Source organism: Bos mutus, chromosome 20 (genome assembly GCF_027580195.1).
Source record: "Bos mutus isolate GX-2022 chromosome 20, NWIPB_WYAK_1.1, whole genome shotgun sequence".
Classification (NCBI taxonomy): domain Eukaryota; kingdom Metazoa; phylum Chordata; class Mammalia; order Artiodactyla; family Bovidae; genus Bos; species Bos mutus.
In genome coordinates this window covers 14211944-14231359 of record NC_091636.1, presented here as the reverse complement: position 1 = coordinate 14231359, position 19416 = coordinate 14211944, and the positions used below count along the sequence as shown (strand labels likewise).

At 40.9% G+C, this 19416-nt stretch overlaps 2 protein-coding genes across 2 annotated transcripts in view; one reads left to right on the top strand and one right to left on the bottom strand.

Annotated features, from left to right (window-relative positions):
• The window catches only part of CDC20B (cell division cycle 20B), a 71338-nt gene extending 67604 nt beyond the window's left edge, over window positions 1-3734 (top strand). Inside the window, exon 12 of the mRNA XM_005887375.2 lies at window positions 518-3734. Coding sequence (XP_005887437.1) covers window positions 518-618 — 101 coding nt within the window. The 3' untranslated portion in view covers window positions 619-3734. The remainder of the gene's footprint in view (window positions 1-517) is intronic.
• Window positions 3256-14200, bottom strand: LOC102277241 (granzyme A). The gene is made up of 5 exons (XM_005887373.2): window positions 14087-14200; window positions 10442-10580; window positions 8529-8670; window positions 8061-8330; window positions 3256-6069 (listed from the first exon to the last, which is right to left on the bottom strand). The coding sequence occupies exons 1-5, from the start codon at window positions 14151-14153 to the stop codon at window positions 5908-5910; spliced, it is 780 nt and encodes a 259-aa protein (XP_005887435.1). The 5' UTR covers window positions 14154-14200; the 3' UTR covers window positions 3256-5907.
• Between the last annotated feature and the right edge of the window lie 5216 nt (window positions 14201-19416).

Below are 19416 nucleotides of genomic sequence, written 5' to 3'. Positions count from 1 at the left end.
CAAGTGTCTTATAAGAGGCACACAGCGGAGAACAGACACAGAAGTGGAGGCGACTTGACCACGGAAGCAGAGACTGGAGTGATGTGGCCACCATTCTGGGATGGTCAACAGCTGCCAGAGCCAGAAGAGTCAGGGAATGGAGTCTCCAGAGGAAGCCGGCCCTGCCAACCCCTTAATTTGGGACTTCTGGCCTGTGAGAGAATATATTTCCGTTGTCTTAAGCCATGCAGCTTGTGGTGATTTATTACAGCAGCCCTAGGGATCTAATACAAGGGGAAACACCCTGAAGGGACAACAGTGAAGCAGAACTTGGCCACTTTAGGGTGTTCCCCAGAGCCCACGCTGACTGTTTTCTTGGCAAAGGTGCAGTGGGAGCGCCAGCCCTGAATGTGGCAGGTGTTTGGAGAAGCCCTTTATCCTGGGATGGGATTCATGGCCCCCAGCTTAGGTTGCTTCCCAGTCCTAGGCAACAGCCCTTAACACGTGGAACACGAGCTGTCTGTCTGTCTTCCCACAGACCACCGAGGCCGAGTGCTACACCTGGCTTTGAGTCCAGACCAGATGCGAGTCTTTTCTGCTGCAGCGGATGGCACAGCCTGCATATGGAATTGCTGCTAGTCACTCAGCCCCTCCTGGCTTCAGCTTCCTCATTTTGACATGAGAATAATGATATTGGCCTTGCCTTCTCCATGGCATTGTCATGAGGCTCAAACAAGATGGTGCTTTTCCTGAGGTGAATGCCTGTTCCCCTGACCTTTTTCTCAGGTTACTTTACTTGCTCTGTTTCATCCCACCATAACTTCCAGACGTTGTCTCTCATTCTGTGCTTATCTTTCTGCTTTCCTCCTCCCCTTTTCTTCTTCTTTCTGTCTCCTCCGTGTTAGAGATGCATTTTCACTGCTATAGTCACAAGAATATCTACTGCAACAATTTGTAAACTCTTCTTTCCCCCTTCACTTTTCTCCCAAGCTCCAGCCTTATACTTAGATCTCTGGATCTATATACATATATATATATATATATATTTTTTTTTTTTTTTTTCTATTTTGGCTGCATGATATGGCATGCATGCGTCTTAGTTCCCTGACCAGGGATCAAACCCATGCCCTTGCAGTGGGAACTTGAAGTCGTAACCACTGGACCACCAGGGAAGTCCCTTGGTTATTTCTTCATTGAGATCCTTTTCTGTCTTTAGCTCAAACTCAATACATTAAAAACACAACTTATTCACTTGAATAAGCACAACTTACTCATTTAAATACTGATTAAAGTGCTCCTCTGTGTTAAGCATAAGGCTTCCCTGGTGGCTCAGTTGGTAGAGAGTCTGCCTGCAGTGTGGGAGACCTGGGTTCGATACCTGAGGTGGGAAGATCTCCTGGAGAAGGAAATGGCAACTCACTCCAGTATTCTTGCCTGGAGAATTCCATGGACAGAGGAACCTGGTGGGCTATAGTCCATAGGGTCACAAAGAGTCGGACATGACTGAGTAACTTTAATATGGATTAAGCATATGGATTATTTCCTCTCTGACAAGGACTTCCTTGGGACTCCCTTTTCTCTCTTCATGATCTCATCTTACCCTAGTCATCCCATCACTCAGGGAGCCTCCTGATTATTCAGTTTACTCCTTGTTCTCTATCTTTTGTTTCACCCAAGTAACGTCCTCGGAGAAGGCAATGGCACCCCACTCCAGTCCTCTTGCCTGGAAAATCCCATGGACGGAGGAGCCTGGTGGGCTGTAGTCCATGAGGTCGCTAGGAATCAGACACGACTGAGTGACTTCACTTTCACTTTTCACTTTCATGCATTGGAGAAGGAAATGGCAACCCACTCCAGTGTTCTTGCCTGGAGAATCCCAGGGATGGGGGAGCCTGGTGGGCTGCCGTCTGTGGGGTTGCACAGAGTCGGATGCAACTGAAGTGACTCAGCAGCAGCAGCAGCAGCAGCAGCAGCAGTAACGTCCTACACACCTGATGACCAATTTGTGGCAATTGCCTTCTATCTGGTTTCCTGTCTTTATTCTTAGTGGGTTTCCACATCACTGATAGGTTTAATTTCTAAAAGTACTGTGCTGATCCTCCCAGTACCCTGCTCATAAACTCTCAGTGACTCCCCATTGTCTAATCCCCCTTGACCTCAACCTTGGAGTCCTGAGCCCAGAATCTGAAGTTAGGGGACCTATACTTAACTAGGCTCTGCCATAAACTTACTGAGTGACCTTGGGTATGCCACAACATTTGCAAATAGGGCTTTGGATTTGATGACTGCTAAGGTTTCTTCAAGCTCCATCAAGCCACTGTTCTTTTTAACATTAACCCTCACTCACCTCCTGTGTTATCGCTGGGCTGTCATGATTTCCTGCCTTATGCCTTTGTTGGAGCTCGCATCTAGTCTGGAATTCCTGCTCCTCAGTTCCTTTGCTCTGTACCTTCACTTAAGTCCTATCTTCTCCAGGAAGTGTTTTTGAAATAATGTTAACCTGGCTTTGAACTCTTGGTATCTATCAGCCTGTGTCACCTACTTTGTGTTAATATAACTATTCTAGTTGTTTTAAAAAATCTTCTATTAGTACGGGAATCTTTGTTTATTTAAGCTTTAGCATGCTTATTTCTTTCACAGAATTATATTGAGGAGTTGAGGGAGCACATGTTATATGTTTTTAGTGTCCTCTGCAATGCTTTGCGTGTGTCAACTAACATATGTTGATTAATTTATTTACTTTATCATAAATGGCTTTTACCAATATACACACACTCCTTTAATATCTCTCTTCAAAAAAGTAATACCAAATAAAAACCTTGATAATTGAAAAGTGGAATAGTAAATACAAGGAGTGGTAGGACTCTCCTGACAAACTGACAATGTATTCTGTTCTTTACCCTGTTTTTAAACTCAGAAAATCTACTTGGTAGTGCTAGTGATTCTTACCTTACAAAATTTTAGGTCACCAAAAAGTGCAAATATGATACATCCCTGTAATGCACAGTCTTCTTTTTTAAGATAATGGCTTTCATTTGATCTTATTTAGCCAAGTATAAACTATTAGAAAAAGTTTAGCAGGGAAAGGAGCAAAATGGTGAGACCATTTCCAGTGTCCCCCACCATTCTGATATGGTTACATCTCTCTTAAAAATCTCATGAGACTATGACATGACCAAAGGACCAAAGATTACTTCTCTCAATTAATACTGGTGTGTGAACAAGGTTCTCATTTAAGAAAAACAGCAATATATCTTCTACCGCTGTTAGTTTTATGGAAGTCTGGAATGTGGTTTCAGTAAAGAAAAAAATGAACTCAGACAATACACAAAACAGAAGCTTTAGCTACAAAAATTGTGTAGTATAAAATTTTTATTGAGTAATAATTCACATAAAGCATATAAATCTTAAGTGTATAGCTCAATGTATTTAATTTATGAACAGATTAAGATCAAGATCTATGAGTAAATCATCCAGATCAACATGGGAGCATTTCTTTTACCCCAGAAGATTCTTTGTGTCACTTAGTCAACACCCCTCCATTATTCCAACCTTGGCTACCATAAATTAGTTTTTTTTTCTGCCAATCATCAGATAAATGTAATAATACAGTAAATATTCTTTTATGTGGAGTCTGGTTTCTTTTACTCAACATTAAATTTGTGGGAGTAGTTACTGTTGCTGCATGTAACTATAGTTTGGTCTTTTAATTGCTGTATAATATCCCATTGTATATACAACAATTGTTTTTCTATTATAGATGGACATTTATTTTTAATTTTAACTTTCAAGGATAAAGTTGCTATGGACATTCTCAAACACGTATTTGGTGGGGAAAAGCCCTCATTTCTGTTTGGTCTATACCCAAGAGTAAGAATTATTAAGTCATAGCATATGTGTTTATTCAGTTTTAATAGACATTGTCATTTTTCCTAAGAAACTCTACCAATTTACACTTCGACCAGCAATGAACAAGAGTTTCACGCAACTATTTTTAAGCAAACTTCAGAATCTGTAATAAATGTTGCCAGTAGAGAATATTCCATCTGCCTTCTTATTGCTATTAAAATCCTAATCACGGCTTGTAACACGCATCTAAAATATCATCCTAGTAACTCTCTTATCTCTTTTAGATATCAGCATGAGATTTCATTTCTAATATAAGAGTTCTTATCACCAGCTGCATATTAAAATCATTGGGGAAACTTATAAAAAGAACACTTTGTCCTGGTTCTCATCAAATTAAATAAAAATTTCTAAAAGTGAGGCATAGACATTGGTCATTTTAAAGAGCCTGTTAAGTCTAATGGGCAGCCATGGTTGAAAACCAGTGGGCCAGTATTTTGGTCAGTCTATAAGCTCTGTCCCCTCATTTGTTTTAAGAAGCTGTCTCATAGTGTTGCTGTATGTTCTCAGTTTGGACATACCATGTGTTTATATGTGTATGTTTACATATATACACATACACACACATAAGATTTATATTCCAAAACAAACTGATAGAAATCAAAGGAATCTGTTCATATAATCTTGATGCGGCTACTGGGCTGATGACTATCCACTATGTTCAGCATGCTGAATGAACATCTTGGTTTCTCTCCCAAAGGAAACTTTCAGACCATGATTCAGCACTCACTCCCTAGTATGAGATGGCAGCCACCATAACCATGTTGATTGTACCTACCCAGGCTCAAGGACGAGGAGAATCAAGAAATCACCTAGCTAACCCAAGGCTTAAATTCAAACTACTGAGAAAAGAGGCTGACTTTCTCTAGCTAAGTGCCTTGTTAATATCCCCTAGAATTGTAATTTCCATTTCTTGCCTGCTTTGAAAAATACTCTAAGACATTTCCTGTTTCTGCTTCTCCCAATGGACTCAGGTTCTTGTATATAAATCTGAGAAGCAGGTGTTGGTGTGGAACAGTGGCCTGTGAAGGGCAAATATTTCCTTTTAATCCAAATGCTCCAGACTGGCTGCTTCTGTTTCTTGCAGAATTGCTGGGCCCTTGACTGTACTTGTTACTAGACAGACTGACCTTAGTGTTCCTCCTGCTGGGCCCAGCCCATTGAATCAGTGAAGTGAATAATTCAAGTCAAATTTGCATGTCACTTGTCACATGGATGACACAGGTGACCATGGTCCCTTGATCTGTCCTTTGCATTATCCCAAGGTCTCTATATTACTCTGTTCCACTTTGCTGGTGGATATCTGCCGGCTATATGTTATAGGAGGCAAGTACAGTGATAGAAGTTGATTTTATTTATAATGAAATTAAGAAACGACAGCACTGGGTGTATATCTGAAGAAAACCATAATTCAAAAAGATATATGCATCCCAATGTTCATTGCAGCACCACTTAACAATAACCAGGACATGGAAGCAACCTAAATGTCCATCAGAGGAATGGATAATAAAGATGTGGTACATATATACAATGGAATATTACTCAGCCATAAAAAAGAACAAAGTAATGTCATTTGCAGCAATATGGATGGAGATTGTCATACTGAGTGAAGTAAGTCAGACACAGAAGGTCAAATATCATATGATATCACATGTATGTGGAATCGAAAAAAAAGGGTAAAATGAACTTACTGATGAAACAAAAGTAGAGTCACAGATGTAGAAAACAAACTTAAGGTTATCAGGGATGGGGGGAGTGATATATTGAGAGATTGGGACTGACATATACATACTACTATCAATTTATTTAAAATAGGTAACTAATAAGAACCTGCTATATAGCACAGGGAACTCTATTTAATAGTCTGCAATGGCTTATATAGGAAAAGAATCTAAAAAAAGAGTGGATATATATGTAACTCTGATTCACTTTGCTGTACACCTGAAACTAATACAACATTGTAAATCAACTATACTTCAAGACAATTTTTTTAAAAAGTAACAGCAAATGAAATACAAGTATTTAAACTGCTTGCTTCATAGTCTTAATTATCCAGTTGAGGTGTTTCTTTGAGAGAAGTGTATAGACGCCAGGCCCTCGAGGGTCTCCACATCTCCCCAGAATGCCAAAGGCAGTGATGCCTCTGAAAGTGTCTTTACATATCAGAGGGCTTCCAGAATCTCCCTTGGGGAAAACAAGAGGAATGGTGGAGGTCAGCATCAAGTGTGACCACTAGCAGCATGGAAGAAATGCCATTCAATGTGAAGCATTTAACGTGAAGTTAAGACCAACCTTGACTTACTTGATGATCAGTGCTTAAAAAACCAAAATGTTGAGGAATATTCAATGATATAGTCAACTTTTTTTCTTGATTTGTTTACAAAGCAGTGAAAATTGAAATGAAACTTGAATTATTATTTGTGGAATCCAGTGATTTTGAGACAAACTCTCTGCTTTAGAAACTCTCTTTTTTGTCATTTTCTCAAAATGCTGAGTAACTCAAGGCATAAAACAGTCAAATGCTGATGGGCCATTGAGGCAAAGAATAAAAGCTATGTTTTCTAGTTCTTCTGGGAGTTGTCTTCTCAAAGGAACAAAACCAAAGCAACTTGTTCTTCACCTTCTCAAACAGAAATTGCTCCCTTGAATCTCTCTCTCTCTTTTTTTTTAATGAGAAACAAACATTTAATGAACGAAGTTATACTTCTTAAGAGCATATGGAATGTGAAAGACTCAAACTTCATCAATTCATCAATACAGTAACCATTGAAGAGAAAATAACATGGTAAAGCTTGTGTCTATCACCTTATCATAGGCTCAGTGAATATTAAAATTAGACCTTGGAGGTCCATTCCTTCAAACTCCCACAAATGCCATTCTTCTCTAGCAAACATTGTTCATTTAGTCAATATTCATGGAGTACCTACCAGATGCCATGCAGTCTTCTAGACACTAGGACTAGATCAGTGAACAAAATAGACGAAAAGTACTATTCTTGTGGAATTTGCATTATTTTTCACTCTTCCTCCTAAGTCTCTTGAGCATCTGATGCTAGATGGATGCTCCTGGAAGTCAGGGATTACACTTCAGAGCTGCCTGGTTCCACTAGGAGGGAGGCTTCAGTTAGCTATAAGTCATGCTTTATTCTTGTGACTGCACTACCGGGTATGTGACCTTGCATTCTCTCAAGGAACTCTGTGTGACTCCATGGACTATACAGTCCATGGAATTCTCTAGGTCAGAATACTGGAGTGGGTAGCCTTTCCCTTCTTCAGGGGATCTTCCCAACCCAGGGATCCAACCCAGGTCTCCTGCATTGCAGGCGGATTCTACACCAGCTGAGCCACAAAGGAAGCCCCAAGGAACTCTAGATCAGCATATTTAAAGATATTTAAAGTCTAGAGACCCGATTGGCTGTTTCCCTGCTGTGGCTTTAGGGATGACTGGTGTTGCTGGATGAAGAGTCATTGAGGCTTGTACCTGGAGTTCTGCAAACGAAAGGTTCTGAGAGCGCAGTTCCATCCCAGTGAGGTGAGAAGGGACAAACCAGTGCTCAGGGCTTAAACCTTAGTCATATGTTCTTCTACTCCTATCTTTAAGCAGAGACCTGTCCCAGCCCTTCTCAGGGCACACTGAGAGGGAGGCTTGCATGTTCTCTGGTATGGAGTGCTTGGAAGTTGTTTCCAAAGGTCGAGCTCAGCTCTAGGAAGCTATGCAGTTTACTCCAAGATCTTCAGTCAGTCTTGGGAATGCAGGCATTTCAGACTTACCTGGCTAAATGGCAGTGAAATTATTAGGGGGTGCTAAGATGGGGAAAGGTACAGAAGGCCCTAGATGTACCCTGACTTCAGCTCTCCTGAGTGTTACATATTTTTTTTCAGTTTAGATCTATATACATTAATATGAAAAATGATAAAAAAATTGCTTCTTAGTGGTTTTTGATATAAAATCAAGAATATGCAAGTAGTTCAACCCAGGCACTAGCAGTGAACTTGTTATTTTTGATGAACAACTCATCTGAGCTGAGAACATTAATTTATTTGACTGGAGTTTTATCAGACTTCTTTTAAAAAGCACTAGGACCCTGTAGAAGCCAATGCAAAGCATGACGTCACATTCTCTATATCTGCATGACTTAACCCAACAGCTCAAGTTTGGGATCTTATTTTACTTACACGGCAGGAGTCTTTTCCACCTTGGAGGCTTCCAGCACAAATCATATTCAGTCCAATCACAGGATGATGATTATAGTGTGATTTATCATTGCAGATTTTTCTGTCTATGATGGTGACATTGACTTCTCTCAAAATATCGGACACAGGGGAATTATTTTGAAACTGTCCCCATCCTGCAACTCGACATGCAGTTCCTGGTTTCACATCTTTGCCCTTTTTTGGGAGCTGAAGGATAGCCACGTTTTTATTAAGTGTTGCTTTTTTGTTCAGCTGTTGGAAGGGAAGCAAAAAGAGTTAGCAGAACAAGATAATAAAAATGTCACTTTTTAAACTTAAGTTTTAGCCCAACTGCCAGGGACCCTCTTATACAGTTATCAGGCCACTAAAAAAGATTTCCATGTCAGAAGCCAGATTGTAGGAGCTTCTATGACTTTTGAATCAATGAAAAGTATAATCAAAGGTTTGTACCTTTAGAAGTTTAAGATCGCCTTCATGTGTGTCCAGGTCATAGTACGGATAGGGAAACTCTTTCTTAACAGACATGATCTGTCTTTCAGGCTCTTCCTTGCTTCTTGAGTGGGCCCCAAGAATGATCTGGGATTTCTGGTTCCTGAAAACATACACCATACTGTTAATTTGGTTTACTCTTTAAAGCAGGAGCTAAGCATATTATGGGCTGATCAGTTTCATTGTCCCATCTATAAATGTGCTTGCTGTGGAAATACCTGTTTGTGACTCAGAAAAAAATGTACACTTTTAAGAATAAAAGTGAATTGTTTATGAATTTATCATTATCATTATCATCATGCTGACCTGCAGCTTATTTATAACAAGCTAAACTTGGCTCATTGAAAATCAAATGATAAGAGACTTCCATGGGGGACTTCCTCGATGGTTCCGTGGTTGGAGTCTGCCTGCCAGTGCAGTGGACGCGGATTGCATCCCTGGTCTGGGAGGGTTCCACATGCTGCGGGGCAGCTGGGCCAGTGCACCATGACTACAGAAGTCTTTGGGCCCTGGAGCCTGTGCTCCACAACAAGAGATGCCATTGCAGGGAGTAGCCCACACACAGCAACTGGAGAGTAGCTCCCGCTTGCCGCAACTAGAGAAAGCCTGCTCGCAGCAACGGAGACCCAGCACAGCCAAAAATTAAATATGTAATAAGTATTAAAAAAAGAGAGAATTCCATGGTAGCTAAGCCAAGTCTTGGGATCTTTGTTGGAGTTATACTGCTGTCCCCTCAACCTTCCTTTGATTGTAATAGAGAATTCAGTTGCAGATGACTGGAAAACAGAAGTCTCAGTGGTCTAGCAACAACAAAAGCAAAAGACACTCAATAGTTGTAGAACTAATGCACTGAAGAAATCCTTGTAAGAAGACAACAAACTTATCTTAAGTGGGCAAACTTTCAAAAATAGATTGCTTAATGAAAGACCCTATGTGCATGGCACTGAGTATGTATATTTGAGGGAAAGGTGGTCTAAAGGGGGGCCCCTTCGGATCTTCCTTTTCTTACTCCATGCTGAAGATTCATTTTGGTTAATAAAATCAAGAAACTCTCTGATATATTAATAATGAAGGCCATTATCATTCATAACTTAGTATAAACTACACCAACAATATATTCACACTGTTGTTTTTCCATTACACAGCTGATATTAGTCTCACTTAGACCTTAGAACAGTGCTTTCAGTAGAGTATACTTTGATGATGAAATGTTCTATAAGTCTGCACTGTCCAATATGGAGCCCCAGGTAGGCTACCGAGGCCTTGAAATGTGGCCAGTGAGACCGAGGATCTAAATTTGTCATTTGATTTAATTTTAGTGAATGCAAATGTATATAACTATAGATAACTCATGTAACCAACATAATAGTGGCTATCATAATGGACAGCCCAAGTTTAGAGGCTTGATTAGGGAGGGAAGAAAAGACCAGCCCTGAAAGAGGTTTGAAGGCTGTGGTTGACCATGGTTATGAAATGGCTGAAGGTATGAGAAGTTTTAAGAAAACAGGAAGGTTTTCAAAAGAAGCTTTCTCTACTTGACAGTGGTGCTCAGGTCCCTGAGGGCACACTGAAAATTTTCGCCCTTCTGCACCATCATCAGGTCAAGACCAGAAGCCAAGACTTGTAGCCCTTGAGCCTGGTGGCTCCAGAGGAGATCTTCCAAAAGTGCTCTGGATGCTGCTTCCTCTTTGGTCTGATTCTCTGGGGCTGAGTCTGGCCTCAACTCCCTTTTGGGGTTTTAAAGCAAGCTGCCAAAGATGTAAATGCTGTGAAGATCCTGTGGCTTTAATGATATTTACTCTCTTTGTTTATATTCCTCCAAGTTAGACTGTCTCCACAGAAGTTTTTTTTTTTTTTTAAACCCAAGAACTTACAGGGAACAGTGAGCTGCAGTCAATACCCAGTCTTTGGCAATCAAAGCTCCGGCACAGATGTTTCCCCCATCAAGTAGCACCATGTAGGGTCTTGAATGAGGAGTCACTTGATTTCCTCCAATAATTTTTTCACAGAGATCTATTCAAAAGACAAAGACAAGTCATATCAGTGACCACCCTAAAGAGCTCTACTTATAATCACGTTTCTAAGGCTAGACATGCTTTTCCCACATAGAGAGGAGGAGGGATGAGAGCATACTCCACCCCTTCATGTCAATTTCAGATGTGGGCATGCTTGCTAAGTCTCTTCAGCCGTGTTCAACTCTTTGCAACCCTATGGATTGTAGCCTGCCAGGCTCTTTTGTCCATGAGATTCTCCAGGCAAGCATACTGGAGTGGGTTGCCATGCCTTCCTCCAGGGGATCTTCTTGACCCAGGGATCGAACCCGTGTTGCCTGCAGCTCCTGCACTGCAGGCGGATTCTTTACCGTGGAGCCACCGGCAGAGCCCGGATCAGATACCTGAATGTAAATCCCATTCCTGTTGGAATCTGAGAGGTCTCGCTCTTTCACCCACAGAAGTCATGCCATTGGCAGGTCCAGGGATTATCAGGCTGGAAATCTGTCACAACCACTAGCCTCAGGCCTCAGGACTTGCAAAGGGCAGACAACTGTGCATGAGTTTATACCTGTAACTGGTGCTACAGGAACTGCTGGTGTCTGCCCATCCCTCCCCTTTTCTGGCTAGGTATTAATCTGGGGGAAGCAGAGTTGCTTTTACAAGCTTGAAAACCAGCCTTTTCACCCCGAGCTCTTGCAAAACACCACAGCTTACAAACTGACATTAGCACCTTTTAGCTGTGACCCTACCCATGAGTTTTTTGGTCATGAGTCTTTTCCTTATTGAAATTTATACCCTTGTCATTCATAAACTGAGAGACTATCTTTTGCACCTGAAACTCTTCTTCAATCTCCAGATTGAACCACATGGTTTAATCTAAGCCATGAAGAGAAGTGAGAAGATGCTATAAGGAGAGAATTCTGCCTTAGCCAAATTTCCTTGGTTATAGACCAAGAGTAGAGATTTAATATTAGCGAAAAGTGAAATGGAAGCCCAAAATCACTGCAGATGGTGACTGCAGCCACGAAATTAAAAGACGCTTACTCCTTGGAAGGAAAGTTATGACCAACCTAGACAGCATATTAAAAAGAAGAGACATTACTGAAGGCAGGAGGAGAAAGGGACGACAGAGGATGAGATGGTTGGATGGCATCACCAACTTAATGGACATGGGTTTGGGTGAACTCTGGCAGTTGGTGATGGACAGGGAGGCCTGGCATGCTGCAGTTCATGTGGTCGCAGAGTCAGACACAACTGAGCGACTGAACTGAACTGAGATGGAAGCACAAGGCAAACCATCCCAGTTGGTTGAAAGGTTGTTGTGCCCTCTTGATATACTCTCAGCGCCACCTTCCTACACCAGATGTTCTTGGATCCTTCTCAAGCATTGTTACTGACCATTGACTAGGACTCATGGTTCTCTCAGTAGGGTACAGTGCCTGTTTCTCTATTAATATGGCCAACTTATTGCCAGATTTACAATGAGATGTAAATGATGAGAGGGGCAGGGAAAATGGGTGTCCAGAGGGCTCTCATTTCCAGAAGGGAGTTGGGAAGGGGAAATCCTAGCCTCTAGAAGTAAAAGGATAAGGAACTTAGTGAAACAAATAGAACTTCACCTACATCTCAATTTTCCTGATCGATATCATGAAGAGATGGATTTCAAAGATGCATCTTTGGACTGTCTGAGCTGTAGAAATTTTAAACTCAGTACAATACTTCATTTTGCAGAGTCCTGTGATTGGTGAGCACAGAAAAAAGTCCCCATCTCCCACAAACTAGGATTCGGGAAGAGGAATTAGAACAGGTGAAAAGCTTTAAAAACTAGCAATTCTTGGTCCCTACCTAGAATCAAATTAAAATCAGATAGGACCAGGGCTGAGATGTAAATATTGTTTCAAAGTCTCCAGAGGATTCTAATGTGTAGAAAGATTGAGACAACCTGTCTAGAGGATCAAATCATGCTTTGCTGTGTCTGTTCCATTTGGGAACCGATACTACTCTCTCTGACTGAAGGAAACAGAGTAATTTGCATTTGCTGTTTCCTTTGAAGAAAAGATATGATTGGATTTTTTTAAATCTGCTTGGTTTCAGTGTTTCATAGGACATGGGCTTCCCCCACTGGGGGAACAAACAACAACAATAACATGCTCTAACATAGTCGCTGGGACATGCTTATATTTTGCTGCTGCTTAGTTGCTCAGTCGTGTCCAACTCTTTGTGACCCCATGGTCTGTAGCCTGCCAGGCTCCTCTGTCCGTGGGGATTCTTCAGGTAAGAATATTGGTGTGGGTTGTCATGCCCTCCTTCAGGGGATCTTCCCAACCCAGGGATCGAACCCAGGTCTCCTGCACTGCAGGTGGATTCTTTAGCGTCCTAGCCACAAGGGAAGCCATGCTTATATTAATAGTATTCTGTCCATTCTTCTGTTTCTAATGTCCTGCAACCTTATTATTTCTAAAATTTCTCCTTATTTTTAGCTGCAAGATAAAGCAGAGATCTTCCTCAGGAATTTTTGGTAAGATAGGTTCCATCAGCCCTTGTCCACCGTTTCCACCTCCAAAAACTGCCAGACTGTGGGGAAAACCCAAGCTCTACACTTGTTGGCACAGTTCAGCCTAGCCCCAGAGTCGTTATCGGTGCCTAGAAAGATTTTAAGGAATACCTAGAGCTACTCGGGGCTATTGTACCCTATTACCCTTCTAGAGATAATCCCATGACTATTACAGCATTTTAAACTAATGACTGTGCAGCTCACATAAAATCAGGCTAGTTGGTTACTACTTAGCGCATCAAAGAATACACTTGATACAAAACACCGCAGCACTGCCAAAGAGTCGATGGTCCCAGTGTCCTAATGTATTCCCAAGGACATACTAGCCTAGAGAAATAATGATGAATATTTGAATCATTTTGACGTGGGGGGTACATCTAGGTCAGGTTTTTTTTTAAAGACTGATGGATTATTGAAGTACAGCTGATTTTATCTTTAAAACTGTCTATGCATTTTCTGCAGCAGGAAAGGCTGAGGTGCCACTGTTCCTTTCCTGAAAGATGCTATTTGTTTTCCTAATTTAAGAGCTTTGTGTCTGTTTGATTACTTGTTTTTACAGAGTCCTTTTGGGCAATTTTCAAGCCACACATTGGCAGCACTGGTAGTTCCATTATCTTTTATAAAGGAATTATAAAGAAGAAAGAAGGATTTTTCCTTCTAAAATAAAGATACATGTAGAGGGACTTCCCAGATGCCCCAGTGGTTAAGATTCTGTGCTCCCAATGCAGGGGCACGGGTTCAATCCCTGGTCTGGGAACTAAGATCCCACATGTTGCAACCAAGATCCAGTGCAACCAAGTAAATGAATGAATAAAAATTAAAAAAAAAAAAAGGATATATGTAGAATCCCAGGAAGAATGTTAGGACTTGCATAAAAAAATCTCCTCTTAGAACACTTAGTTAATATTGCCAAAAAGTCTACTCCATTTTACTTAATTTATTATAGTAGAAATGACAAGGATCAGTCTTACCTTCAGGAATTAGGAGAAAAACGACAATTGAGAGAGTGGCTGCCAGAAAGGTAGAGGAGTTCCTCATTGTGGCTGGTGTCCCCACATCAATCAATGTGAAATGTGTTTTCAGTTCTTGACTAGCTCTTATTTATATACTGAGAGTACAAAGGATGTGGTTTCCTTTCTTTTCTTTCTTTCCCATTTCAAAGTTAGGCATTAGGGAAAGGAACCCCACAAGTGAGAATGGTGAGTAACCACTCCTCACCAGTGGGTGTGCCCCCCTCGGCGAGGACCTCTGTGGGGAGAGGGAGGCAGGGACTATGGGGCCTTGTTGCCACCAGAAGATAGTATACAAGAAGAGACCTCAAACGTTTCAGCTGAGATTTTGAGCATTCTAGTTTTCATCATCACCAACATTATCTTCTCTATCCATTACCTATCATAAATGAAAGCCCTTTATAGTCTTTAATCAGAGATTTAAAATCAGTCACCTAAAAATTGGTCACTAGCCAAATGTCTTTTTAGTTATTGCCTAGGATTTTGCAAGAATGAATCGGCCAAGGACAAATGGAAATGTAGGAGGGAATCTTATTTATTCATAAGCTCCTGCCTGGATTTTCCTTCTCCACTTTGTGGAGGTAGTTTGTTGTGCCCCTATCTGGAACCTGGCAGGTGGGGACAGAGGCTGGTGGGGTTAGGGAGCACTGGTTTTTTCCAGGCCGTCCTCTGATTGTGCTTCCCCTGACGGTTTGATTTTATCACTTTAGACATGTGAAAGTATCTGAATTTCTCCTCTCTCCCTCCTTCCCTTCCTCTCTTTCTCCTTTCTTTCCTTCCTCCCTTCCTTCTTTCTGGATTTAGCTAAGAAAGGAAAATGGGAGTCAGACATCGCTATTTTGTTCCGATATTGGAGAACAACTCTAAGAAGGATCAGTCTCAGTCTCTGAAGGAAGAGTATTCGGTATGCTTTCTATTAGAAATGTCATTAGCTCTTTTTCTGAGCTGAGGATGTGGTCATTATACTACATAAATAGTAATGTGTTTGATCAGGGTGTTGGCTGTTAACCAGCCATCCCCAACACCCTGAGGCTTTCAAACTCAGAGCTTGCTTTTTCAGAAATCACATGACCTTAGAAAGAAACCCCACTGAGACCCCTGTGTTTCCTTTTCTCAGCTATCACTGGTGCATCAAAGGTGAATCATTTTCAGTAAAATAGGGGGATACCCTGCTTCTGGTTTTGGTGAATAATTTTAATGCAGACTAAAAATGTCAAGTTTTAATTGACTATAGCTACTGAAAATTTCCTAAAGGAAACATTGATAGTTCTGTTTCTTTTAATGTGAATATGCTTACCCTCCCTCGACACATGGTAATGTTTAAAAAGATATTTATTTGTTTTTGACTGTGCTAGGGCTTTCTTGCTGCATGTGGGGTTTTGCAGGAGCTTCTCTTTGCAGTGGCTTCTCTTGTGGAGCACAGGCCCTAGAGTGAAGGCTCAGTAGCTGTGGAGCACAGGCTTAGTTATCCTGTAGCGTGTGGGATCTTCCCAGGCCAGGGAGGAACCCATGCCCCCTGCATTGGCAGGTGGGCCTCTTAAGCACTGGACCACCCATGGAAATACCTCATGATGATTTTTAACAGCTTTTGAGATATAATTTACATACTATCAAGTTCACTTTGAAGTGTATCATTCACTGGCTTTTAAGCTATTTTGAGTTGTGCAACCATCACCATAATCTGATTCTAGAATGCTTATCATTCCCCAAGAAAGTCTCATAGCCATTAGCAGTCACTCTGCATTACCCTCCTTTCCCTGACTCCCCTGCCCTGGACAACCTCTAATCTAATTTCTGGCTTCTTAGACTTGCCTATTTTGGACATTTCATATAAATGGAAATGCACAATATGTGGTCTTCTGTGATTGACTTCTTTCACTTAGCATGATGCTTTTTATTCCTTTTTGTTGTCAAATAATGTTCCATCACATGGAAATATATTTTATTTGCCAACTCAGCAGCTGATACACTTTTTGTTGTTTCTACTTTTTACCTATTATGAACAATGCTGCTGTGAGCATTTATGTACAAGTTTTTGTGAGGACATATGTTTTCATTTTGGGGATGGGGCATAAACCTAAGAGTGGGATGACTATGTCATATTTTAGCTGTGTTTAGCATCTTGAAGAACTTCTATTTTTTAAAGTGGCTGAATCATTTTATATTGCGTTAACAATGTATGAAGATTCCAGGTTTCTAAACTATTGTCAATATTTGCTATTAGTATTATTTTTTACAATTGCTATTCTAGTGAGTGTGAAGAAGTTTCTAATTGTGGTCTTGATTTGCATTTCTGTAATGACTAGTGACTAATGTTGAGTTTCTTTTCATGTGCCACCCGGGGAGTCCCATAAGTATAAATTAAAAAAATTGTAAATTAAGGCTACCTGTTTATACTCTTGGGAAAACGTTTAATTTATTCCAGTTATGAGTGAGCCTTTGCAATATTGTAAGCCAGTAGTTCTCAAAGTGTGGTTGGTGGACCCCTGGGTGTTCTTGAAACTTTTTCAGGGGTCTGTGAGATTAAATTAATTTTCATAATAATGCTAAGATGTTCTTGTTTCTATACCTGTGTGTTAACATTTTCACTAATGTCACAAAGGCAATGATGGGGAAAACTGCTGGTGTCTTAGCACAAATCAATGCAGTAGCATCAGACTGTACCAATAGTCATTCTATTCATTGTCAGACACTCTCAGAAGAAAAAAACAGTTTCAATGAAGAATGTCTTTGATGAGACAGCAGAAACAGCAAAATTTAAAAAAAATTGACACTTTACCCTGTAGTAAATGTCTTCTTAATATTCTCTGTGATGTGGGAAGTGTGCAATGTATGTATGAAGCATGTTGGTTGCACATTAAAGTACTATGGTTGCTTTGATGAAAAACACTAGTGTAATTGTTTGAGTTGCTAATTGGTCTATCTCCTTCATGGAATACTTTTTTTATCTGAAAGAATGCTGATTCATCTTTGCTATGCAGTAGTGGCGACAGAGGATGAGATGGTTGGATGGCATCACTGACTCAATGGACGTGAGCGTGAGCAAACTCTGGGAGATAGTGAAGGACGGGGAAGCCTGGCATGCTGCAGTCCATGGGGTCGCAGAGTCAGACATGACTGAGTGACTAAACAAGAAGAAGCTAATACAACATTGTAAATCAACTATACTGCAGTCAAGTTAAGAAAAAAAGAATGCTGACAGACAAAATATGATTATTCAGACTTCGATATTTAATGACAATTTCTCAAATATGAATGAAGTGAAACTGTCACTTTAGAGAAAACAACTGACAATGTTTGTTGCTAACGATAAAATTAGAATTTTAGAAACACTTGTATCTGCTCTCACAAGCTTGACATCTTCCCAACACTTAAGGACTTGCCCAATCAGATGGTAGTGATATTAACAAATGTTTTTTAAAAATATTGTGCAATGAATGTGTCAGAACTTGGAAAATCTACATAACTCAATGAATTAATATTTTCCAAAAGAGCAATGCATGCTATTATACGCATTTATATTTGAATTTGCTGTCCTCTTTCCATGGTCATAGAGAAGTGAATCAGCTGTTGAGGACAAGGCCTGGAATCATATTAATTAATGCACTACATAAATATTAACTGAACACCTCTGAGGTGCCAGACACAGTGCTAAATGCTGGAGATAAGACATAAAGGTGAATAAATATTTAATCTTTGCCTTATGGAGCATAGTCTACTAAGAAAGAACTTTATAAACATATGAAATTATTTTAAATTGTTGTGTTCGTGATGGACAAGGAGGCCTGGCGTGCTGCAGTTCATGAGGTCGCAAAGAGTCAGACACGACTGAGGGACTAAACTGAACTGAAAGGAACAAAACTGGGTTCTGAAGTGGAGAATACTAAGAGAGGGTCTGACTCTGAGAGGATGAGCAACCAACATTAAAGCCAACCTGAGAAAACCCAGTGGGGAGTGGGTGTGAGTGTGAGTGCCTGTGGGGGTGGGGACATATGTGAGAGTGTGTGTGAGGGCACAGATCCTGGTGTGTGTGTGTGTGTGACTGAGGAAAGAATCTTGGCATAGCCAGAGTGAAGTGAGTACAGAGACGCCAGCTTGTGCAGGGCCTTGTACACTGTGGTAAGTTCATTGTTCTTAATGTTTGTGCAAAGGCCTCCGTTAGAGGATAGTTTATTTACACATTTTTGGATCTGGGTGATTATCGGCCACTCTGCTCATGACAAATTGAGGACCCTGGGGGCCAGAGAGCTTGAATGATTTCTTCAGAGTCCTGCAGTGAGTTAGAGGCAGAGTGGAGTTAGGGCCTCTGGCCCAGGTTCGTTGCTCTGTTTATTCCACCGATCAGCGCTGCAGATGAATTGCTTCTATAGTTGGGTTTCTGCTAAGGACAGTACGGTTCACTTTTGTACAAGTTGTCTCAGTGTCACCAGTGGGGAGGTTGCTTAGGACCGAGTGTCTTGTAGGTATTTGGAATTTTCTCATTGGATACACAGAAATGTCTGTTTCTTTCTTTATTTGGCTATGCCGAGTCTTAGTTGCAGCATGTGGGATCTAGTTCCCTGACAAGGAATCAAACCTGGGCTCCCTGCATTGGGAGCTTGAATTCTTTGCCACTGAGCCACCAGTGAAGTCCCTCCACAGATTTTCAGTTTATAGATGTGAAAATGGAGGCAGAGACTCTGCTCAAAGTCTTACACTGTCTGGTGATGGAGCCGGTGTCCGACCTGTAGACCAGTGATCTTCCCACCAGACTGCTATGATGTCTGTGGCATTCTAGTCGGGAATCCAACATTTGTATTGGTCTGTCTAAACATAACGCAAATCTCAGGAGGTAGACTCTGAGAGATAATTGGGATGGCTTCTGGGAGTGTGAAATATTGCTTATCTTTCCCCCATCACTTCTCAACACAGTAGATAGCCTTACTCTGTTACGTGTTCTTTAGAACCCAAAGCAGATGTCCTCATTCTTATGGATTTCTCCTTGCTTCCTACTAGGCTTCAAACATGTTGAAAGCGGTGGTCACGTCTTAATATTTATAAATCTGGACAGAATGCCTGGCACATGGTGGGCCCTCAGGAAATGTGTGAGGAATTAAATTGGATAAGTCACCCAGAATTATTACAGAATGAGCATTTATAAATTAGCTCTTTGGAGAAACAGGGCAACAAAAAGATGTGATTATAAATGGTAGGCAATAAAAAAGCCATCTTTATTTATTATATAGCACAGTCTATCAAGACTAACATAGAACTAAGCTTAGTGCTTGCAAATATAAATTGTCTAGCTAAAG

Excerpts from the sequence above, each read along its gene's own strand:
- LOC102277241 (XM_005887373.2), bottom strand. The coding sequence starts at position 14,153 with ATGAGGAACTCCTCTACCTTTCTGGCAGCCACTCTCTCAATTGTCGTT. Across the intron at positions 10,581-14,086 it reads TTTTCTCCTAATTCCTGAAG|ATCTCTGTGAAAAAATTATT; the intron begins GTAAGACTGATC and ends TCTTTTGAATAG. Across the intron at positions 8,331-8,528 it reads GCGATCTTAAACTTCTAAAG|CTGAACAAAAAAGCAACACT; the intron begins GTACAAACCTTT and ends CCCTTCCAACAG.